The sequence below is a fragment of the Chiloscyllium plagiosum genome, unplaced genomic scaffold, assembly GCF_037043375.1.
Source record: "Chiloscyllium plagiosum isolate Xiang-an unplaced genomic scaffold, Cpla_swu_hap1 HiC_scaffold_16, whole genome shotgun sequence".
Classification (NCBI taxonomy): domain Eukaryota; kingdom Metazoa; phylum Chordata; class Chondrichthyes; order Orectolobiformes; family Hemiscylliidae; genus Chiloscyllium; species Chiloscyllium plagiosum.
Genome location: NW_028270154.1, coordinates 32,522,891 through 32,548,651, shown reverse-complemented (window position 1 = coordinate 32,548,651; position 25,761 = coordinate 32,522,891). Strand labels below are relative to the sequence as shown.

General features: G+C 37.2%; 1 protein-coding gene across 14 annotated transcripts in view; it reads right to left on the bottom strand.

Annotated features, from left to right (window-relative positions):
• Positions 1-222: 222 nt before the first annotated feature.
• rapgef6 (Rap guanine nucleotide exchange factor (GEF) 6) overlaps positions 223-25,761 on the bottom strand; it is a 378,117-nt gene continuing 352,578 nt past the window's right edge. For 12 of the 14 annotated variants that reach the window (XM_087995265.1, XM_087995261.1, XM_043703412.2 and 9 more), the window contains 6 exons: positions 25,257-25,427; positions 20,854-21,006; positions 12,752-12,977; positions 8,221-8,777; positions 5,869-6,201; positions 223-2,894 (listed from right to left, as the gene is read on the bottom strand). In XM_087995265.1, the coding sequence (XP_087851391.1) occupies positions 2,869-2,894; positions 5,869-6,201; positions 8,221-8,777; positions 12,752-12,977; positions 20,854-21,006; positions 25,257-25,427 (1,466 nt within the window). In that variant the 3' untranslated portion in view covers positions 223-2,868. The remainder of the gene's footprint in view (positions 2,895-5,868; positions 6,202-8,220; positions 8,778-12,751; positions 12,978-20,853; positions 21,007-25,256; positions 25,428-25,761) is intronic. The other 2 variants (XM_043703415.2, XM_043703411.2) reach the window with 2 other exon arrangements.

The following is a 25,761-nucleotide window of genomic DNA, read 5'->3' as shown; positions in this document are numbered from 1 at the left end:
CTTGGGAGTACTTGATGGTTATGATCAGCAATTGAAATAGGAAATTGTTCCACTTGCTTTTAGCATTAACCTGATTTTCATATTTGCATTAAGTGAAGATGTTATTAAATTTTCTTTCACAATATTGCTAATGGAGTGAAACATGGGGAATCATGAAACTGAGGTTCCAACATACACTTATTGATTTTTTTTTTAAAAAAGTGCTCCTAAAAAAGACAATGGTCATACATGACTGTAATTTATTGGTTTACAACTTCATTTCAATGGAATCTGAAGAAATAAGCATTACATTTTATAACATTTGTTCAACAAAAATATAACAAATATGTACAATCACTGATAAAAGTACGAAAAAAGCATACAGACAACCAACTGTCTTTCTAAAAGACATAAGTTACAAGTAGTATCAAAAGTATGAGAAAAAAAATTAGTTGATTACATACTTTACAATGTCTCATTTTGTGAATGGGCATGTGCAGAATATTTCTCTAATACCTGTATGCTTATAATGATTGTGCAGCTTATTCAATACGCCTAACGCCTGATTGGATAATACATAGTCCATGAAGTGCACTCCAGTTTTTTTTAATATTTATATTTATATATATATATGTATATCAAAAATAAAGCCCAAAATACCATTAACAAATGACTTTTTGAAAAAAAGCAAACAATCACCTAAGCTTGAAGAGTTTTAAATTAGACTTAAATAAAGTACAGCAAAGATTTGCTACTATGAATACTACACAATTTTGTTGAACAAACTGATCAATATGATCAGCTAAATTTCCAAACAGTCACAGATTAGGACAAGCAGACGTTGGCCACACTGTAATCTGAATATAAAGAAAACTAATCAGGATATAGTTTTATCTTTTTATATCTCCATCTATTTACACTTCAGAGGCAGGAACTCTATTAGTCCTTTAAGGAGGAAGTTTCTGGCAATCATAATACTGTACTTGCTTTAATTTACTACTTGGTTTCAAAAACCTTGCTGCCCCTACTTTTAAATAAAGGCACAAGGTACTGTTCCCAAAAATCCTGACCATAACTGATGGCCAAACACAATCTGGGAGACAAATTAATTCTGGCAAAAATAATTAAGTATAATAACTTGAGCTTGCTCACCTTGTAAACTTTTCTCACCAAATAAGGTGTGAAGTCAATGCCACAGTGAAATGATTTTGTTTAGAAATAGCAAATGATCTCATTACACTACTAGTCATTAGCCAATGTAAGAGATTTCTTGTGATGAAAATAAACTTTTTCCAGTTACATATATGATCATATACAAATAACTAGACCATTTAACAAGTAATTAAAGCTAGTTTTTGTATGCCTGATAGCTGTGATTCTAGGACATTTTTTTCTGTATCCACCATTGAAGAGAAAGATTGAGACTATTCACTTAGTGCAAAGAATGAATTTGTGGGGTTAAAAATTAATGAGTTAAACTGCACACTCAGCAATTGAAAGAATTTCCTGAAAGACTAAGCAAATACTGATATATTTTAAAGAGCTTGTTAAGCAAATGTACAACACAAACATTTTCAACAATCGGCAAATCTGAAGCATAACTTGTGACAGTGAACTGAGGTACCACTTATTTGATGCACTTCCTCACAAGCCACTTCTGTAGTATAAGTTGGCCATCTTCATCTGTCCTTGGTTTAATGAAAAACATGTGCTTGATCCAGACAGACCCCTGTCATATGATTATGCACAGCATCTGAGAAGCATATGCATGAATTTATGCCACTTGATGTTGTTTTCTGCTCCTCTACTGCACAGGCATTTGGAGCAATAAGAATAATTAACAAATGGGGCTGGTTTATACATTGAGGGTGGACTCCTTGCATCTTGCCATAAAATGTTGTATGTGACTCCATCTCTAGCTGGCCAAGCCACCTCACTTTAAATTTTCTGCCAGGTGCTGTGGCCACTGCCAGTACTGCATCTTAACGCAGGGAAAGACGTTCAGTGTTCATTGATGGACTTGGACCTTCAGGTAAGTCTGTAACTTCATGTTGGTTGGCCTCGGAGCAGTACAGCAGGAACTACTGGAAGCATGTTGGATAGGATAGGGAGGGGGAATGGTAGATGAAATGATGAAAAATTTGTGGGGGCCTCCAATTTGCCATTGGTGACCTTGAAAGAGAGGCACAGCCTCCTTTCACTGGCCAGCAGCCCACAGAGATAAAGCTACACATTTGGGCAGGCCTCTCTTGTCAGCCATCAAATCAGAGGAGAATTGTTCACAAAATCATTGAGAGGTGAAATGATTGACCTACATTACACGCTTGCATGTGCTCCTTAAAATCCAGGTCAATACAGTATTAAAACATAGGGGTCAATGAAGCTTTCATTAAAATTGAATAGGGACTAACAATCTGAATCACATTCAGGAGAAATATTATATACTATTTGTGGTGCAATTCATAATTCAAAACAATATATGATTTGCAGCTGTCAACCCAAAACAGTCTAGTCATTTGTATAGTATGTTTACATTCCAATTATGCATAAGCAATAAAGTACAATACAATTCATTAATTAAAACAATCTTGCAGCCTAACATATAATACTTCCAAGATTAAAAACAATTTGGCAAGTTTAAATTTACCAAGTACTATTCTTCAGATAGAGTGCTGCTTTACAAGCCTGGAAAACTGAAGAACATTTGGTTTAAAAACTACTCAAAGACAACATGGTCAGATTCTCCTGGTCTTGCCACATGCAGCACATCACACATTGAAGATGTACTTTAAGGCAGAAAGAATGAAAAATAAGCAGCTGCCTGCATTCTGAAAAAGAAAAAGTATATAGTCTTTAGCAGTCCTGTGTTCCATGTCATGGTTCCAAGGGTCAAACTGCAGAAACTTGCTCATTTTCTGTAAAATGAAAGAAATGTTATTAGTTCACATTCATGATAAAATTGTAATATTAATTTCAATCTCTTTTACCAAGACTAAATAAAAAATGTGAATGATTTCTAGTTAAAGAAACAGGATAATAAGCACAAAATAATTTTAAAGGGACTATTTTACACATACAGATAAACATTACCACATTCAGTAATAAAACAGCCTTATTGTCTACTGAATTGCTTTGAATGATGAAAATCAAATCAGCAAAGTCTCTAAGCTTAATTTTTTTTGATCAATTTAGGTTCGGGACAACTGCGAGAGGAGGTGGAAGATAAATTAAGGCAAACAGTGACATCACAGCAAAGTCAAAGGTTCATTGGTTTGTGAGTAACTGCCATTAGGAACTGTGTACATGGATATTAAAAAAAGCCATCATGGATGTAGTGGTAGTGTCCCTACTTCTGAGCTGGAAGATCCAAGCTCAAGTTCCATCTGTTCCAGAGGTGTGTCATTATATTACTGAATGGAGATATTTGTTTGTTAAGCCCTTAACTACCTACAATTATTATTAATTGTATTTCCTTAATTAATATTTGTAAAAATTGCTGGCAGTACTAAACTGACTGGGAGTTCTATTAATTAAAATTTTTAATGAATAATAAAGACGGGGATCAAGAATAGCAGGGAAAGAATAGTCAATACTGTGAGCTCTCTAACAGTAACTCCAATGTAACACAAAGTAAACAAGAATAAATATTGGGAACTTGTGACAAAAGGACATCAATAATCATAGGTGATCTTAATCTACATTTAAACTGGAAAAATCAGATTGGCAATAGGATAAGCAGCATGTTTTGAAGCCACCGAGAAAGCAGGTTATATGAGACTTATTATAGTGCAATGTAGCAGGACCTAGTTAAATGACCTTACTGGAATGCACTTAAGGATCTAAAGTAATAAAGTAAAGCAATCAAACTTAAGGGAAAAGCATATCATTGCATAATGTTGAGTGGCTGGTCCGATGATTGGTCTGAATATCAAGTATGGCAGAAAATGCCAAAAAAAAGTTCCTTGAAAAAATAATTCAGATTATGAGGAAAAATAAAATAGTGTTCCCACATATCTTAAAAGGAAAGGAGTACATAAAGTGAGCAGTGGTTATCCAGAGTGTGAGGATACAGAGTTACCAGTAGACAATAAGGAAATGGCAGATGAAACAAACAAACATTTTACTTCTGTATTCACTATAGAGCATACAAAATACAAAATAAAACTTAATATTAACTGCAAATCAAAGGTTCAAAGAAGGGAAGCACTTGGTAAAACACTGTGCAAACTGATGGAGGTACTGTAAGAAAGATCCTTATGGATTTCATTCTAGCATCTTAAGGAGGTAGAAAAGGAAGTGTCGATGTATTGATGTTAATTTTCCAAAATTCTCTAAATTCTGGTAAAAGGTTTAATCAGACTGGAAAATAGCAAATACAAACCCTCTGTTCAAGAGCAGCTAAAGCTAGAAAAGCAGAAACTACAGAATATTTAGCTTGACATCTATTTTGGAAAAGATGTAATAATCAGTCATTACGAAGGTTGCAGCTGGATAAAGTGAAATCATGTTTTGGAAAGTGAAATCATGTTTAACCAACTTATGTGAGCTCTTTGATGAGAAGGATTCCATTGACGTACTGAACGTGGATTTCTATCAGGCATTTGACCAACTTCCACAAAGGTTATTGTGCAATTTGGAAAAATGTAAACCAGATAGATTTTAGACTATTAGACTTTTGTTCCAGACTTGTGCTGCATTGAAATATCATCAATTTGTAATAGTGGAATTCTTCACTGTTTCTCCATATAAAAGGATCAAAGGGTTTAAAAGACCAAATGATAATTGTGATATAATTCTTGTAGAATAAATAAAGTGAATAATTTGTAGTTGATTAGCAGAAAACTGTTGATCCAATTTATAAAAATGAATAATTATTCCTTGTAAAATAAGGGTAGAGAACTTTGCACTTCAGGCCACTGAATTAGTACATATCACTGAAAATTACAGAAAAACAAATCACCACAGAGTATAAACATTGTAACAATGAAAGAGTAATTAGGTTTTAAATGTGAAAGAGATGTTTAAAGAAGTTAAAATGGAAAATGTGCATTAGATAGAAAACTGAAAAATATTACTGATAGGCCTAAAACTACTTCAATTTAGTTTGGGCTGGGCTTCCATTGTGAGGAGTTACATGATCTAGGTCCTCTAGGTAATTATGCTCATAGCTCTCACATCCAACATTAACAGAAGATCAGCTATTTTGTAAATTATTAGTGACTGAAAGGCCATGAATTGTGCTGGTAGCAGGATTAATAGAAGTTTCAACAACATAATTGATAATATACTCTATATTCACAATTTTAAAAAGTGATTAGTTATATTTGATTTTTTGATAAAACTATAGACATAAATAAAATACTGTATAGAACAATATATTGAGGATCAATGCCTCAGAGTGACAAGGCACAGGCATGATCTGACAGTGCACTGATTCCTTGATCTTAGTTGCTTTGTTACAGGAAGAAATCGAGACTAGCTAGACATTTCTACACAAAGTAAAAAAAAAACTCCACAGGAGCTCGGTCATTTGGGATCTTGCTGAAATCCTTCAGGCAACTTGATTATGTTGGATTTGATAGAACGCTTTAAATAGATCAGTCAAAAACAATCACTGCATTCATACTCAATACTGGGATAGATATGACATTGAGTAGACAAAAGAAAAGAAATTGGGATTTATCCCAAAAGTACAGACAAGCATCTACTACAAAGCCAGTTTAAAGGATTTTGCTCATTATAGCTAAATTTCATATGCTTATTCTACACTGTAACACATGGTGTTCTACAAAAGTGATTCCAGCAACTGATGAATACTAATTACAAATTTAACTAATTGCTCGAGGTTACTTATTTTGCTCCTAAGGATTCTAAAGATGGACAACCTACCATCATCTTCATTATCTTGAAGATCCTGATGGTTAAGCTGTACTAGTCGGTTGGAGTCGGAGATTTTGTGCCAGTGAGGTAGGCCCAGAGCTTTTGACTGGTTGCTTGATGTTGGTTGGTTAGCAATGGGAACCGAGAGCAGTCTAGTTGGGTCACATGTCTGTGTTATCATTCGTGACCTCTGCAATGCCACATTATAGTCTGGAGGTTTTAAGCGTGGATAATGATGTCCTCCTTCCTTAACATCTGCTATTGGAATTCCCACGTATCCCGGAGGAGTGGGTGGTGGCTCTCTATACCTACCATCCCTTTGTGCTGCAGTAACACAATACACTAGCATAAGAGATAATCATTGTTACATTAATGAGATTCACGAAAGAAAAAATGTCAATGAGTTTAAAAATTTTGAAGATATGAAATGTTAGGATGTCAAAATATACAAAATAATTTCTCAACTGAAACAAAGTAACATCAGTAGCAGTGAAATCTATTCGAAAGTACTGGCATTATCAGAGTTACAAAATGTGATAAAACTATCATATCCTTATGCAAAAATACCACAGCTACTGGACGTCTGAATTAAAAACAGTAAAATCGAAAATACTATGCAGGTGTGACACCATCTGTGGAGAGAGAAAAAGACAATATTTCAGATGGACAATCTTTCTGATGAAAAGTCAACTGTTTCTCTCTCCAAGATGCTGCCAGACCCGCTAATGGTTTCCAGTTTATTCTGCTTTTATACAGCATATCTCGATATTTTGTTTACAACACTTCCAATCTTACAGCTTAGGAGGCTGTCATTTGGTTCACTATATATGTATTAACTTTTTGAAGAAACTTTACAATCTAAATTTCTCCAAACTTTTCCGTTCCAAAGATCCAATTTCTTTTCAAAGTTGTTACTGAATCTGTTATTGTAACCATTCAGGTAATGCACAACGTATCACAACTTGCTGCAAAAATATTTCATCTCATTTATCTTCTTTCAATTTTGCCAATTAATTTTAATCTATATCCATATTCAGTGAAAATAATTTACCTTCATCTACTCAATCAAAACCCCTCATCAATTTTTGTACCTGTGTTAATTTTCCCCTTTGTGTACTCGGCTCTGAATAGAGCAACCCTACTTCATTAATCTCTCTACATAATTGAGGAACTCCATCTTTGATATAATTCTGGAATGTCACCTCTGCACCCTTGCCTTGACCTTGATGACCTTCAAAAAGGTGTGGTGCTTTGTACCAGATAAATTACATTAGGTGAGGCCTAACCAGTGACTTGCAGAAGGTTAGCATAATTTCCTTGTTGCATTCTGTGCCTTTGCTTATAAAACCAAGATCCCATATAATTATCTGACTATTTTATTAATTAGTCCTCCATCTTCAACAGATATTCATAAAGCCTCAGAAAAACAAGCTTTAGTTTGTAATGTCTCTCCATGATGATAATATAATCAGTAATACCTCAGTATAGTTATAAATGAGATCAAAGTGAAACCAAGATTGTTGCTACATTGAATACACAACACCATCAATGTCCAGTCTTACAAACACCTTCAGTGTTTATCTCTAATACAAAACCTCCACTGTATTCCAGACATTCTTTAGGTTCCTTTGCTCAATGGACTTTATACAGCACTTCAAAGGTTGGGTTGACAGAAAATGTCTTCATAGAGTATCTTGAATGCATTTTAGCTCAGAAGTCTACTGCCACATACCACTGACCCGTGCACCCCAAAACTTCAATATTTTCTTAGATTTGTTCAGTAATTTAATAATTTCAAGTCAAACAAAACCTTTAGTATAGTAATCACCTAATAACTGGGCTGCACAGCGGTTCAGTGGTTAGCACTGTTGCCTCACAGTGCCAGGGATCCGGGTTTGATTCCCTGCTTTGGGTGACTATCTGTGTGCAGTTTATACATTCTCCCCATGTCTGCACGGGTTTCTTTCGGGTGCTCCAGTTTCCTCCCACAATCCAAAGATGTGCAGGTTCTAGCTATGCAGGAATTGGTTATGCTAAATTGTCTATAGTGTTGAGGAATGTGTAGGTTAGGCCCATTAATCTGGGGTAAATGTAGAGCAGTAGGGAAATGGGTCTTGGTGGGTGACTCTTTGGGGGGGTGGGAGGGGGGGGGAAGAGCGGTCAGTGTGGACTTTTTGGGCTAGTGGGCACATTTCCACACAGTTGGGATTGTGTAATTCTATGAATTAAGAATATACAAAATATCTCACAATCTAGCTCACTAGGATAACATTAAATTCTGTACCTGTTAGAGTAATTTCTTAAATGAGTTATGTTAAAATACGTTATAAACATAAAATAATTACATGCAGTTTCTCTTACCAATAAGACCCTTTTCTGTGCTTGAAGTAACAGCTTTGTAAGAGGGGTCAGTGTTTGACTTAGAGTTTGAAACATTTGCATTGCGCCCAGATGCTTCAACTGTAGTCTCGTGCAAGTCTATTCGTTTTGCAGTCCCACAATCCATTTCAAACTTGCCCAAATGAGAATTTGTTGAAGGTGTCCAGCTTTCCCTGGAATGAACACATTCAATGGTGTCTTTAGACTGAATCGGACAAGTATTTTTAGTCAGGTCTCCAGAGTTTAAGTGACAGCCTGTGGTCCAAGATTGTGTCAATTCAATTTCTGCAATTGGTCCATCTAAAGTATGAGTATATTTAGATGTATTTAGTAGGTCCCAACTTTTCTGATTTTGGATTGTCTGGAAGCTGTCATGGGAGATGCTGGAGCAGGAAGTCCAGCTTCCACGGCCACTGTCCGCTGCATCAATTGAGGTGTGATCATTGTGTTCGCGGGCCAACTCTTCATTACTTGAAGATGTAACTGCTGAATCCATAACCAGGCACCCTCGCTTTTCAGTACTTAAAATTACAGAAGAACTGAAGGGGAAAACAAATGTGTCACTATTATTTAGCCTATGGTTAACCAACGTTAGTTGTGTTGGGATTAACTTGCCATAGTTAAAACCCAAGTGTTCTCTGAAACCTTTCAGAATAAGTAGCTTTTCTCTCGTTTAAGCAATATCTTAAGGTGAGGGGGGGGGGGGGGAAAGAGGGGAACAGAAATTAGCTTTGATGTCAGTGAAATGGTTTACAATAAATATTTTGCAAATGATCATTGATGAACGCATTGATGTAAAATTACACTGATGGATTCATCAAGATTATTTTATGTGCTTGATATATTAAATGCTGGTCAGATATTGCAGACAATGCTGGACATGTGAAGTTATTTACATGTATAAATGAATGATAATGCAAGAGTATCAAGTAGATCCATCTTTTACTTGACTTGATTGAAAAGGGACTGTGCCGAATCCATTATCTGGTCTCTTCCTTACACTAAAAATACTCATTCTGAGCCTAATCTCAATGCCACTTTTATAGCATTGTAACATTTTGTTACTTGGAAGTCTGTTATATTTTAAATCCATTTTGAACTTTAATAAGTACCGAAGAGCGAGTTCTAAGAGGTGCACTCTAAAATCAGTGTGATTTATACATGTGTTAAAGAGTAAGGATGAAATAATCACAATTCGATCTTCCAGAAAATCCGCATAGATGTCAATTGTGATCTTGAATGTCCATGACTTAAGATTATTACATAAGACCTTTTCCAAAAGTGCATTCAAATATGGGTAAATGAGACTAATGATTAGATATCCAAACCATTTTTAACACTAATGTAGACAATGCAAATGATAAGCAAAATAAACTTCATGATACCAACCCAAAATATAAGTCGTTTATCATGTGCACAGCTATAGTGTAATATAATTCCGTAACAGTTTTATATCTATGCAAAATCCAGTTTTTTCTTAAAGTTTTTTTTAAATAATGAACAACTGTGGAGTGAGAGAATGGTAATTTCATGTGTTTCGAAATAAGCAATGATGAAAACAAAACAACATTTTAAAAAGTTCTTATTCTGAACGTAGGATACAGATTGGGAATGGATGAATTTGAAAAAAAATCTTGAGCCAACTCTTTAAATACAGCTCAACGGAGACACCAAAACCACAATTAAAGTATTCTGTATACAAAATATCTATAGGACAGAAATGCATTACACAAGCAGAAAACTGAGGATTCTGATTATGTCGTAAAACACAAAAATGAAATATGGGCAGTTCCCATTTTCTCCAGGCTCAGAAATTATGGATAGCAAGTCTCAGATATTTTGTGTAATGCCTTTTACATTTTGATCACTCACTGCACATGAATTAGGTACAGGAATAAGCCATTTGACTCCTCTGAAGTGTCATTCTGGACTCAAAAATGTTAACAGTTTCTCTGTCCATAGATGCTGCCAGACCGCTGAGTGTCTCCAGCATTCTCGGTCTGGCTCCTCAAGCCTGCTCTATCATTAGGTAACATCCTTTTAAGCTTCAATACCCTTTGATTCCCTGGTCACAATCATAGAGTTGTACAGCATGGAAACAAACCCTTCAGCATGGAAACAAACTCGCCAATGCCGACCATATACCCTAAACTGTTCTAGCCACATTTGTTGGCATTTGGCACCTATCCCTCTAAACCTTTCCTATTTATGTACCCATCAGATGCTTTTTAAGTAACTTTACCCAACTCCACCGCTCCTCTGTGTGAGAAAAAGTTGACCCTCAGGTCCTTTTTAAATGGTTCTCCTCTCACCTTAAACCTCTGCCTTCTAGTTTTGAACTCCTCTACCTTGGGAAAAAGAACTTGATTATTTTTCCCATCTGTGGCCTTCATGAGTTTATCAACCTCCATATGTTCATCCCTCAGTCTCTGACGCTCACAGGAAAAAAGCCTCACCCTAATCAGCCTCTCCCTATAGTTCAAACCTTCCAATTCTGGCAACATCCTTATAAATTTTTTCTGAACCTTTCAAGTTTAACAACAAGTTCTGATATTAGGGAGACCAGAAATGAATGTAGTAATCCAGAAGTGGCCTCACCAATATCCTGGACAGCCACAACATGACATCTCAACTCTTAGACTCAATGTACTGACCAATGATGCCAAGCGTTCCAACCAAATTCTTCATTACCCTGTCTACCGGTGACTCCACTTTCAAGGAACTATTCACCTGCATCTCTAGGTGTTTTTGTTCCGCAACACTCCTCAGGGCCCAGCCATTAACTGTAGAAGTCCTGCCCTGATTTGCCTTAACAAAATGCAACGCCTCACATTTACCTAAATTTGCTATTCCTCAGCCCATTGTCCCATCTGATCAAGGTCCCGTTGTAATCTGAAATAACCTTCTTTGCCCACAACACCTCCAATTTTGGTGTCATCTGCACACTTACTGGTCATCCCTCCTACATTCACATCCAAATCATTGATATAAATGACGAAAAGCAGTGGACCCAGGATCCCTCCTTGTGGCAGACCTGGTCACAGGTCTGCGACCCGAAAAACAATCCTTCACCACCATCTTCTGTCTTCTACCTTCAAGCCAATTTTGTATCCAACTGGCTAGTTCCCTCTGGATTCCACATGATCTAACTTTGCCAACCAGCGTACCATGCAGAACCTTGTTGAACGCGTTGCTGATGTTACATACAATGTCTAGCACTCTGCCTTCATCAATCTTCTTTGTCACTTCTTCAAAAAAAAACTTGATCAAGCTAGTGGGATACTAGTTCCCATACACAAAGCCACATTGACTATCCCTAATCAGTCCTGACCTTTCCAAATGCATGAAATCCTGTCCCTCAGCATCACCTCCAACTTATCCAACACTAATGTAAGGCTCACTGGTCTATAGTTCCCTGGCTTTTCTTTACCACCTTTCTTAAATAACAATCAAGAATCTATCCAACTTGGCCTGAAAACAAATTCAATGACCTAGTCTCTACTACTTTCTGGACAAGAGAATTCCCATATATACAAGATCTTCACAGAGAGAAAAAAGGATTCTTCTAATCTTTCTTTAAACTGTACCACCTAGGTCTAGTCTCTCCCTCATGGGGAAATATCCTTTTGCCATCTAACCTGGTTAAATCCCCTCAGAATCTTATGTACTTCAATATATCTCATCTTTCAAGATGCCAAGGAATACAGGCCCAACCTGTCCATCCTTTCCTCAAAGGAACTCCTTCATCCCAGGAATCAATTGAGTGAACTGTCTCCAAATTGTTTCTAATGTAGTTTTTTTTTCCCCAAGGCAGTAGACAATTCATTACAGGAGGAATGACCTCTACCTGAATTTCCTACATTGTAGTAACTTTCAATTTATAGCACTTATTGTCACAGTGCATTGTGTAATGGCACAAAGTAATATGGAATTTTGCAAAATGCTAGCAATCCTATCTGGGATATTACCAAGTAGATAACGTTAATAAATTCCCATAAGTTTCAAAAAATATAACATGTTATAAAAATACAAGTAGGAGAACAGGAGGTAGAAATTACAAAATAAACCAGGTTAAAACCCAACATAAAATGTTTTGAAAGGATCTACACTATTACAAACAATCCAGTTATAGTTTCTTACAATAGCGGCAAAAACGGAAAAAGTGAAAACAAGCACTTACAAACCAAGTTTAAGATTTAAGTATTTAGTTTAGTATTATGGTTGCAAGCTGGAATGGCTATTAACTTTTGCTTACACAAGTAGTAGAAACTACTTTCTCAAGTGACAAGAGTTACTGAGGCATTTTTCTTCTTAAATATTTGAACAAATAGCACAGTCCTACATTATGAAAGCTTGTTTTCTGTCCACATCTGGTCCACTGAAAGCTTTGGTTTACTATTTGGCACTACTTCCATTAAAATTGAATAAGTAGTGTGCAGAATATTAAGTAAATCTCTCACTTCACAAAGCATATAGTAAATTGTGTCTTTCTGTTCAATGAGCACCATCTTACCTTGTATTAGGTTGTACAGATCTAGCCGCTGGATGCACATTTCTCCCCCCAGTTGCTTCCACGGTATCTGGGACACTGAGAGATGGTGGCAAACATCTCTCATCCTGTATAGCTGCACACATGGAGTCACCAGAACAATTGCTGACAATGCTGGATCGCGATGAAATTTCACTGTGACTCGAGTCCGAGAAATTGTCAATTCTTGTAATAGGAGCCAGAGCAAAAGCTGAACATAAAATACAAGTTTAGTCTCATGCAGTAGCACTGCAGGTTTGGTTTGAAATTATGACTATTTTTGAAGAGTGCAAATGGATATTGTAGCATTTACACTCAGGAAAGACGAGGCTATTATACATATATGTGATATTATTCGCACAGTTCTCATCACCTGCCTGCAATAACTAGTGAAATTCAGACAAACTTTCATATTGATAGGGCAGGCTTTCCAAGATAAATGGGTAGATTGTTGGAATTTTAGGCAGGAAACCTAGAAAGTCCACCATTCCCTGTATGCTATGGAATTTTGACTCCAAAAAGTGCACCTTTACAATAGGATCCCTACCTAAAAATTGGTTATATTGATGTGTTTGGTTTTCAGTTAAGTGAGAATGCTGTGAAGAGGCTATGGAGTGGAGGTAGTGTTATTGCTAGTTAGTGAATGTGGGTGGGAGAAAGTGATTGGTTTGATCCTTGACTGGGTTGGGAGAATGGGTGGGGAGGGTCCATGGATATTTAGATTAGATTAGATTCCCTACAGTGTGGAAACAAGCTCTTCAGCCCAATATGTCCACACCGAACCTCCGAAGAGTAACCCACCCAGACCCATTTCCCTCTGACTAATGCACCTAACATTATGGGCAATTTAGCACGGCCAATTCACCTGACCTGCACATCTTTGGACTGTGGGAGGAAACCGGAGCACCCGGAGGAAACCCACGAAGACACGGGGAGAATGTGCAAACTCCACACAGACAGACAGTCACCCGAGGCTGGAATTGAACCTGGGAGGCTGGTGCTGTGAAGCAGCAGTACTGCCCCCAATTTGCATTTGGCCAATGCAAAAAGACAGCAAACTCTGTGGGACAGGGGAGACATTTCTGCTCCTCCTGCCTTGGAGTCAATGCCACTAATCATTTCCCCAAAGTAATATTCATCTCTTTGAGATGTTGGGTATTGAGAAGACTAGGGAACTTTGCCAGTCAAAGCTAAGCCCATGGTAAGGGGGTGTGGGGGAGGGGGAGAGAGAGGGGGAGAGAGAGCGAGCAGAAATGCGCCTCATACGAAAGACAACACTATGGATGCTGCAAATCTGAAAAAACAAACAGAAAATGCTGGAAATATTCAAGTCAGGCAACATCTGTAGGGAGAGAAATGGAGTAAACATTTCAGGTCAATGAGTTTTCATTATTTCCATATTTTTTTCTGAAGAAAGATTATTGACCCAAAACATTAACTCCATTTCACTCTGTACAGTTATAGACTGATTTGTTGAGTATTTCCAAAATTTCCCATTTTTATTTCAGATATCCAGCCCTCTGTGGTTTACTGTCTGTGAATGTATAAAAGCTGAACTAAATTTCAGTCAGCATCTCTTATCACTTAAGTATAAACAGATGTTGTCTAATGTCAGTTAACGACATTAACGTGTGAATTATAGATGAGAAAGTGGCAGCAAAAATAAAACTAGTATCACCAGAATAGAACAAACATGTAATATCTCATTTTGCATAACTTTCACCGGGAAAACAGTTAAAATCCATTCTTAAATGAGCTGAAGCTAACACACAAAACTAACTGGAGAACTGGTCAGTTTTAAGTACAAAATATAGCACTTGTGATATTTCTTTTACAACGAAAATATGCATTTAGTCACTTGTTCCCAGCAAATATGTTTTAGAAATATGAAAGTATCACATATGTACTGCAAACCAACATGGGTTTAATATTCAAAAATGGAACTTTGGTATTTAGTCTACTTCGTATACATTCTGAACCGGAAATGTAGACTTTAATTTGCATTTTAAATGTGTACAAGAGGAAAAATGTTTTTCTAAATTAAATATTGTTTGGAAAAATGATTTACATTTTTACTGTACATTGCATCAATAACCAGTAACAAACTAAATCTTTACAAAAAGTCTGTCAGTTGGAAAACATTTCTCTAGTTTAACGTATCTTTCACTTGAATTTGTCAGGAAAAAAGTGCATCAGCTATTGTATTCTCCCAAATATGTGGAACAACAATTTATTATGTTTTATGCATCTTTGATACTTGCAATGGAAACTATTATCAGTACAAGTTTTTAACCAATCTAACTGCTGCATCCATATTATCAACTTAGGCAATTGACAATTGGCAACAAATAAATATTCTTAATTGTGAACAGTATCTTAACAGGGGTGGTGGAATATTCAATAGCTAGCACAGTGCCTTTGCGTTTCCAACTGGAATAATATTAGCTTCTAAAAGTCTATTATCCATTCTAATTACTTGGTACCAGCACTGGCCACCACAACTCCTCACAAGCTGCTCACTTATAATTATCTCTAAATAACCTTTTTGGACATGTTGTGCCACACTGTGTTGGCACTTGAACCAGGTTCCTCCAGTCTGGAGATAGGCACATTCCTACTGTGCCACAAGACCCCTTCCAATTATTGCTATAGGCACTTTATAAGTCCAGAGTTATTGAGAAATGTAGTTGACAGGATTTGAACATGCGTTGGGAAACACCAAAATATTTCAAATACATTTCTTTAACCAGTTGGTTATGACTATGCTTTGCAACCTCTTCCTATTTGCGTTCTTGTTCATGGACAAGACAATCCAAAAGACAGGGCAATACGGATCACAGCTGATAGACTGTTGCAATCTCAGTACTTCCTTGTTAAGGAAAGGAATCTTGAAAATAAGTATGTCCAAGTCAGAAAGATAACCCATTTAAAACATTATAAAACTGGACCTGTCCATCTCTTTCAATTCAGCATCAATGATGTGTGTGTTCTTCACACATCCATTAACTGATATTTTCTGTGAACCTACACTCTACAAGAACTTGCACAAGGTTCTTCTAAAATCATTCAGGGGAAAGTGAGGTCAGGGCTGGGGGCTGGTCTTTCAACTAGCAAAGATAATGTTCCTTACATTTGTCCTGCCTGAGTTACTAATATCCAAAATTAAAGTTGAAAAAAATGGTAACTTAGAAATTTCAGCTGGTGACTATTTTTAGTATGGATATTTTTCTTCTGTTTGAAAATGTCAGATTCAGGAAGGAGTATTAAGCAGCACATTCAGGTTTATACATTCCTTTCATATCACTGTATAATACTAAATATTAAAATTTACAATAGAACAATTTTAATAGATATTGTAATTAAGACAGACCTATAGGCTGATGTCTAAAAAGAATATTCATGAACCAATGACTGAGATATTGAATTAGTCCCAATTTATGCCCCAGGCTAGACTACAACAGAACAGTAGTGGTCATGTGAAGAACATAGCAATCAGATGTCATCCCGAATGTAGACAATACATTTCTGAGAGTCTAGAATTCTCTTAAAATGAAACCTTCAGGTTTTTCAGTTAGACAACATATTTGAATGTGTTGGGCAAATGCTTGTCAATGAAACATTAGCTTAAAAACATAACCAAACTCAACTATCAGGGAGAGTAATAAATTAAAACATGATAATTCTATTATTATTAAACTAAACACCGCTACATGTGGACAACTAACAAATAAATGTGGCTGACACAAAATATTGATGTGTTGGTGTGAAACAGGAATAAAAGAACAAGAAGAATTTCAATTTCTGGTTGTTAACCAGTGATTTTGCTGAAAAGTCCAAAAGGAACCGTGTAAGAACACCAGGCATTAAAAGGGATGTGCAGTGTTGGAACACTACAAATTATTCCACTAATGCTTATTGTTTATGCTTAAACACAGAAGTGACGATTGAGTGAAGCACCTAAAGGTTGCTGGCAATGAATTTTAAAATTGAGAAGAAAGGAAAGAAAGATAAGTGGAAGAAGGAAAAATTGCTGTTTTCTTGATAGTCCTGAATTCCATGAAATGACTCCTGTTGAATTTCCACTATCCTCCAAGCAGCTGTCTGTTTTTATTAGGATACAGTTTCACTGGTACTTATTTTATCTAAGTAAGCTTCTAATGAACTAATAGCTACGTAACTCAACAGACAAGTTTAGGAAAACAAGTTACCAAATCAAAAGCTCACACAAAGACAATGTACATGTGAAAATCTGTTTCCTGAACCATCAGAGTTCTAAAATTGCTGTGTAGCAAAATCTCACTGGTTTATAAGTTTAGTAAACAAAACACCAATTTATGTTTGGAACAGTTTAAATCTGTTGTATTAGAGTAGCACTGACAACTGCAAAATAATGGCAAAATATAGGTTTGCACCCATGATCTCTTAAAGCTTCAGTTTCAATTTCAACCACTGCCATCTTAAAGTGTCAAATTGAAAAAAGGACTTTTTCCACAGGGATGGAAAATATGGAGAAATAATTACCCCAGGTCCTTTCAGGCATGCTTCCAAGCCTCCAGCTTAAGATCAGTGGAGACCTGGAAATAGGTCACTTGCTCTTCCTGTAGGCTGGAATGATGCATGAAAACAGGATAGCAGTGACTTCTCAGTACAGCTAACACAATGAGTTGTATTTCACTGTCTTCATATTCTAAATCTTGCTCCAGCTTTGAATCAGTTTTATGGAAGTCAATTTCATCTGATGCCATGCGTAAAGTATCTTTGCTTAGGCAATCACTTTCTTTTAGTTTTATTATCTGACAAACTACTGTAATAAAGAAGTTTGAGAAACAATCATATAGTTTTTCTTCTCTTGTTTCTCATCATTTTAGGGTATAACCATTCAAAAGGTCGGTTGCTGGAGGTGACGCTTGTGTTGGTGCTGCCATGTTGATCTGTCCCTACAGCTGGCACACCACTTCCACCTGAAACACCTGCCATATTTCCTGCAGTTCCTTCTGTCTCCTTTCTGTCCGCTGAAACCTGTCTGTCTCTGGAAGAACTTCTTTCTCGGAACCTTCTGAAGGGTGACCTCATTCGCTTTCTACTTTTTGGCTCCTTTTCTCTTTCATCTCTAGGGCCTATGACCTCGTCCATGCCTGCGCGGCCTGTCAAGCCTGTGATCTGGCGTATTTTCTTTTGCAAATAGACACCACCTATGCCATATGTCTGTGCTGCATTGCTCTTGTGCCTGACCTCACTAGTAAGGGAAGAAGAGCAGCTGGATACATTTGATGGACTTGAATCCTGTGACCACAATGGCCCACTGCCTGATAGAAACAACGAGGAAAGAACAGAATTAATCCAGCAAGAAAATTACCTGACATTTTGGGATCATTTTCCTTTCTTCTGGCACACACTGACAATCTGAAAGTGAGGTGTCCCTTGATCAAGAATAAACTTATTGTCCACACTTGGACGCCCAAATGTAACTATGTAAAGCTTGTTAATGTTGCTTTGCTATCCTTTGTCAATTCTATTGAATCAGAGTTCAAATGAGGTAGGTTTAGGCATCAAGTAAAATGTCCTTATTTTTGGTCTCACCGATTTTCTACTACTCTTTTAGAAGTATTACCATGTTGCTAGTTTATAGCCTCTTAGCCATCAGTCACAATTGGCACAATAAGCTTTAGCTTTTATTCATAAATGAACCTTGTTATTGAGTATTAAAAGGTCAACTGCAGCAAGGAATATCACATGTAAACAAAATAGCCCTGTACATTAATTTCCAATTGGAATAATAGAATTCTCAGACCAAATGGAGTAACCCTGCTATATTTCCAGTTGGTATCAGCTAATTTTGGAAAGACGTGGAGCATTATTGAGAAAAGATATTTTGTCGAGGCCTTTTGTCTTGCACCCATCAGGCCAATTTTCAAGAATATGAATTCAAGGGGGAAAAGCAACATTTATATTGCATGAGAGAAGAGTGCTCATTGGTTGGCAAGTGCACTCTGAAGCATCAATTGTCAGGGCATTGTTCTCAAATGAACCAGCAAATGGCTGGCTCCTATTTTGTTTAATTGAAACAGGTGTAGTGCACGTACATGTTCTTTCTTTTTGCAAGGGGTAGGGACCTACATATTTACATATGTAGCTTTCAGTATGTACTGGAATGCCACACTGCAGGCCCAAATGCCAGTCACAGATCGTTGTCAACGGAATACACTGTACGCCCAGAATTATCCTGGATAATCCTGAGTGTGAAAAGAATTATGGTGATGACCAATTTAAGATCAGCAGTCAGGGTCCAAGTGTTGTGTATTTGCATGTACTGCTACATATTAACACAAAGGGCAGACAGAAAGAACATGTACACATACTGCACCTGTTTCAATATAAGAAATTAGGAGATAACCACTCATTGGTCCATTTCTCAGGGTACTGCCCTGACAGTCAACCTGCCTGGTTTAAATTTTAAGCAAGGCATGGCAGTTATCTCTCAATCATCATTAGCTGATTCATTTTCACAATGCTTCTGCCAGTCTGAGTTAGCTTTCCAACTGGTCACGACTTCCGCTTATGTCGTATAAATGTGGGTTTCCTCTTAAATCGATTTTCTTGCATTTTGTCCTTACAAATTCAATTTGATAAGCTTGACAAAATGATGTTTTTTTTAAACCAAATACCAAATGATGATCCCTAAAGATCAAACTTTGAGTCTAAAAACATGCTGACCTGTACAGCTCCACTACACTCTAGATAAATCTGCTGAGTAAGCCAGGTTAAAACTCTTGGGTTTTTTCAAAACACAAACTTGGGGTTCAGACTTTGATGATTACTGCACAATCTTTTTCATTCACTGAAGCCACAAAAAGGAAAATGGGATCCCAGTTTTCACAGAATAAAACTAACTAGTCAAAAATTAGCTTTAGTTACCCAGAAATCCCTTGATCAAATCCTTTTTTTGAATTAAAATCATTAACCTATCAAAGTAATTTTATTGCACATTATATACAGGAAACCATCAACTTATTGTTGTGCAAGCTAAACTTGCTCAAAAAGTCACCTATATATCCTCATTCTTCTATTTTAAGTAGAAAATGTTATTATTACTGTTACTGAATAAAAGAATAGCCATCAAATTTGAAATTAAACTTCATATAGAATTAAGAGTATGTATGAAGGAACATTGCCCATCATACATTTAGTAAGCCAGGTCTTACCGTAAAAGTAACATGCTCATTGAAGTCCAATTTGCAAATTGGCAGAAATGTTTGGTTAACTTAAGCTACCCTGTCATTCACTTTGCATATGTGGTATCGCCTTGTTAGCAAACCATCCTTTTAAAAAAACTTACAGGTCAAATGTACAGTTAAAGTGCAAATCCTAACTTTATGAATTTGAGAAAATAACAGTCCCCAAATTTTTAACCACATGATAATTGTTAATACAATGCCAATTAAACTTTTGGCCAGAAGTGAGTGGTTAAAACTCCTTCCTTCTGGTGATTCAGAGTTTTAGGTGATTTTAAAGTTGACATTTTGTTTCTCTTCTGAGCTAATATTTATTTTCCTTTTGCAACTACTTGCATCTGATTTGACTTTAATTCACCCTGCCTTTTAGTCATTCCTGTATGTTTCCCAATCCTTGAGTCTAATTTGGGTTTGAAATACAGAGAGCTTGTCCCACTTGATAGTGACATTGCAGAAGCCCCCATCATGTTGTCAGCTCCCACTTCAAGCTTGAGATGGCTTGAGATGCCTTTCCCCAGTAAACTTCTCCTGAATATGATTTTTAAACTAATGCCTTGGCAGATCTCTCTGGCACTGTCATGCATTAAAACACTTATGGCATTAGCAACGGAACTGAAATATTTATTGTAGAATAAATACGGGACTTGTCTTTCTAACGTCTGCATCATTGTAAGAAAGAATCATTAATGAAAATTCGCCATATCTTTTACCTTAAGATTTGTTTCTGCAGGAATTAAGCACAATGTTTCAATATTAATACTGTGTTTTGATTATTTTCTTTAAGAATCGGATTGAGAGTAAGTGTTCATTTGTAAAATGTTGCAGTTCAAATGATGTTTCATGGTTAAAGATTACCTTTGCGGGGAGAGCTCTGAGGAGATACAGGAGGAGAAGAAAGTTGAGATGATGTTGTTGATACTGTATCTTCAGTGTTCTTCTTGCTTCTGTCTGCTTGCACTTCCTCAGACACAACTAGAGACTTCTTCGAGGACTGAGGAGAATTAGTGCCTGTGGAAACATAAATTAGCTTGCTTTTCTAATTTCAGATATCAAAATTCCCTTTCCTGCTGATAGTAATTCATCCAGGGATACAAGCTTAATGGTAATGGAATCTAATAACTCATCTAAATATTATTAGACCCTAAGACACAGGGGCAGAAGTAGTCCATTTGGCCTTTTGAGTTTGCTAATCCTCAACACCACTTTACTATTGTGTTCCCTTACCTCTTAAATTAAAAATCACTTCTATCTCATCCTTGGATATACTCATTAATCCAGACACAATAGTCTTCCTGGTTAAGAATGCAACACATTCGCTACATTCGGAGAGAAAAAAAATCCTCATCTCTGCCTTAAATGGGCAACCCATGCCTCTGAGATTATGCCCTGTGACCTAAAGTCTCCCACAAGGGGAAACAACCTCACCACATTTATCCTGTAAAGTCTCCTATGAATCTTGAATGTTTTCAATAAGATCATCTCTCATTCTTCTAAATTCCAACAAGCACAGGCCCAATTTACTCAATCTCTCCTTATAAGACAACCCCTTCATGCCTGGTATCAACTTACTGAACCTTTTCTGAACTGCCTCCAATGCCAGTATATCTTTCCTATGAGAAGAGGATCAAAACTGTTCACAGTACTTTATATATGGTTTAACTCAAAACTTTCTTAGTCTGAGCAAGACTTTCCACTATTATAGAACAAAGAAAACTTACAGCCCAGGAACAGGCCCTTTGGCCCTCCAATCCTGAGCCGATCCTGTCGGTCAATTGCTAAGCATTTGTATCCTTCTGCTCCCCGCCTACTCATGCATCTGTCCAGATGCATCTTAAATGAATCTACCGTGCCTGCCCCTACCACCTCTGCTGGCAGCGCGTTCCAAATGCCCACCACCCCCTGTGTGAAGTACTTGTCACGTGTATCCTCCTTAAAACTTTCCACCTCTCACCTTGAAAGCATGACCTCTCGTTATTGAATCCTTCACCCTGGGAAAAAGCTTGTCTCTATCCGCCCTGTCTATACCCTTCATGATTTTGTAAACCTCAATCAGGTCCCCCCTCAATCTCCTTTTTCCTAGTGAAAATAAACCTAACCTACTCAACCTCTCTTCATAGCTAGCACCTTCCATACCAGGCAACATCCTTGTAAACCTTCTTTGCACCCTCTCCAAAGCGTCCACGTCCTTTTGGTAATATGGCGACCAGAACTGTACACAGTATTCTAAATGCGGCCGAACCAATGTCTTGTACAATTTTAAAATGACTTGCCAGCTCTTATACTCAATACCCTATCCAATGAAGGCAAGCATACTATATGCCTTCTTGACCACTCTATCCACCTGTGCAGCAACATTCAGGGTACAATGGACCTGCACTCCCAGATCTCTCTGCCCATCAATTTTTCCCGAGGCTCTTCCATTCATTGTATAATTCCCTCTAGAATTAGCCTTGCCTAAATGCATCACCTCACATTTGTCTGGATTGAAAGCCATCTGCCACTTTTCCGCCCAACTCTCCAGTCTATCTATATCTTCCAGTATTCTCTGACAGTCCCTTATGCTTTCTGCTACTCCACCAATGCTGATCATACTAACGGTGCCCTCATGCTAGATATTACAAACAACAGTAGCCCCAATACTGATCCCTGTGGAACACCACTGGTCACCTTTCTCCATTTCCAGAAATTCCCTTCAACTCTGTCTCCTGTTGCTCAACCAGATCTTTATCCACCTAGCTAGAACATCCTGCACACCATGTGACTTCACTTTCTCCATTAGTCTTCAATGGGGAACCTTATCAAATGCCTTACTAAAGTCCATGTATATGACATCAACAGCCCTTCCTTCATCTAACAACTTGGTCACTTCCTCGAAGAACTCTATTGTTGTTAAGGCACAATTACCCCCGCACAAAACCATGTTGTCTATCACTGATAAGCTCATTCTTTGCTAAATATAAATAGACTCTATCTCTCAGTTCCCTCTCCAGCAACTTCCCCACCACCGATATCAGGCTCACTGGTCTGTAGTTACGCGGAATATCCCTACTACCCTTCTTGTACAGGGGGACAACAAGAGCAACCTTCCAGTCCTCTGGCACCTCACCTGTATTTAAGGATGCCACAAAGATATTTGTCAGGACCCTAGCTATTTCTTCTCTCGACTCCCTCAGCAACCTGGGATAGATCCCATCCGGTCCTGGGGATTTGTCCACCTCTAGCATACCCAACACATCCTCCTACTTATGCCAACGTGATCCAGACTAATCAAACTTCTACCTCTAATCTCAAGATTCATCATGTTCCTCTCCTCAGTGAAACTGATGCAAAGTAATCATTCAGAATCTCACCCATTCTCTCAGGTTCAGCACACAGGCTTCCTTCATCATCTTTTAGTGGACCAATCCTTTCTCTAGTTACCCGCTTGCATCTTATATAAGAATAAAATGCTTTGGGATTTTCCTTAATTTTTTTTGTTAAAGCTATTTCATAACCCCTTTTAGCCCACTTGATTCCTTGTTTAAGACTTGTCCTACTCTTCCGATATTCCTCCAGGGCCTATTCTGTTCTTAGCTGCTTAGACCTTATGTACCCTTCCCTTTTCCTTTTGGCTAGTCGTACAATTTCTCCTGTCATCAATTGTTCACGAATCTTGCCCTTCCTAACCTTTGCCTTCAACGGGACATGCCTATCCTGCACTATCTTTGAAAGCCTCCCACACCTCAAATGTGGACTTCCCTTCAAATAGCTGTGTCCAATCCACATTTCCCGGCTCCTGCCTAATTTTGATATAATTGGCCTTGGCCCAGTTTAGTACTCTTCCCTGAGGATCACTCTCTTTATCTACAGTATTCTAAAACTTAGAATTGTGATCACTGTTCCCAAAGACATCCCCCACCGCAACTTCTACCACTTATCCTGGCTCGTTCCCCGGTACCGGGTCCAATATGGCCCCTTCCCTCATCAGACTACTGACATGATCCCTGGTACAGAGGATTTGGCTTATAAACAAAGGGTAAACAGGGTTTGACTCTACTCATTGGAGTTTAGAATAATGACAAGTGATCTCATTGAGACATACAAGATACTTAAGAAGGGTAAATGCTGAGAGGAAGTTTTCCGTCATGGGAGAATCTAGGACTGGAGGGCATAGTTTCAAACTAAAGGGGCACCAGTTTGAGACTGAGATGAGAAGCAATTTCTTTTCTCAGAGGAATGGGTCTGAGGGATTCTTTGTGACAGAGGGCTGTGGGAGCAGAGTACTTGTGTAGATTAAGTCTGAGATTGGTGACGGAATCAAGGCTTATGGGGAAAGGGCAGGTAAAGGGAACATGAAGAATGTCAGATTAGCCATGACTCAGTACAATGCCAGAGCAGGCTCAAGGGGTGGAACAGCCTACACCTGTTTTTATTTCTTATGGTCTTAAGACAGCACAATGTTTAGAGTGCTGGATTTGGTCCGAGAGGCTGCTTAACTAAGGAGAGAAAATATCAGCTGGAGATTCCACTGCTATAATTTAGCATGACTCACTGGCATGGACATATGAACTGCTGTTAAAATTAAACTAGGATTCCGTGTATCATTTGCCCATCTATTCAAATTATTGACTGGAATTTTCTGTCCAGTGTGATACACAACATCTAAGAAGAAAATTGAAACAATACAAGGAGATTACTACAAGACATCAGTTGGCAGTATTGAAAGGAAGCAACAAGTTAAAAGGAAAGTATTGAGAAATATTAAATTTAACACCGTTGGATAAACTTTGCACTCAGTTGGGAAGTCAACTTCATGAATCTTAAAACTATGTACTATAATAAACAAGTAAAGAAATACTGCATATTTAAAATTACAAGCAAAATTTAATTCTAGTTTTAAAAACTTCAAAATTGACAGGATGAGTTGAAAGATTAATAAACAATGCCGTTTGAACCTCTTCATTATGGCATCTAATTTGCTTGATTTATTTCACTGCCTCTCATTTACAAAGTTGAACTCAAGTTCTATCACAGTGACACTGGAGATATTACAAACATCTGCAGAAAGTAACTTAATAATTTAAAACTGCAAATGTGCAGAAGTTTCTTTCTGTTAGATAATTAGCACAACTTTAATTATTTTAGGAGAATGGTAATGTGTAAACTTTTTTCTTTATAATTAAGGGTTATTCAAAAACATACGTTCAGCTACAAATCAGTAACTACATTTAACAGTAACATGTAATATTGATTAACACAGGAATATGCAAAGTATGTACCAAATGATGCAGCTGATACTTTCTTCCGCGATGGATACAAAGATGGTACTTGCAAGGCTTGGCTCATTCGCTGTTGTGATTGGTGTTTTCCTGGTTGACCACATGACCTCATTGTCATTGGTGACATATCTGAGCTTTTATATGACCGCCTTTCACCAAAAGTCTTGCTTACTGTTATAAAAAAAATCAAATATCAGCAATCTTGACTGTGGAATGACTCATTTTTAGCTGAAGGCAAATAAAAACATAAGACTGAACTATGTTGCATAAGGAGTTGAGGCAGCATAAAATTTCATTTGAATTCTCAAGTTCATTATTTCATTGAGAGAATACAGTATGTTATTATTGTGAAGAAAGAGTGATAACACAGGGTATAAATATCACTAATTAAATAGAAAATAGGCAAATTTGGCATATTGGATTTAGTAAATGGATAGTTATTTAAAAGAGAAGGTTAACTATTGATATGTCTTTTAAGCTAAAAGTCCTATCTCTGATACCTCTG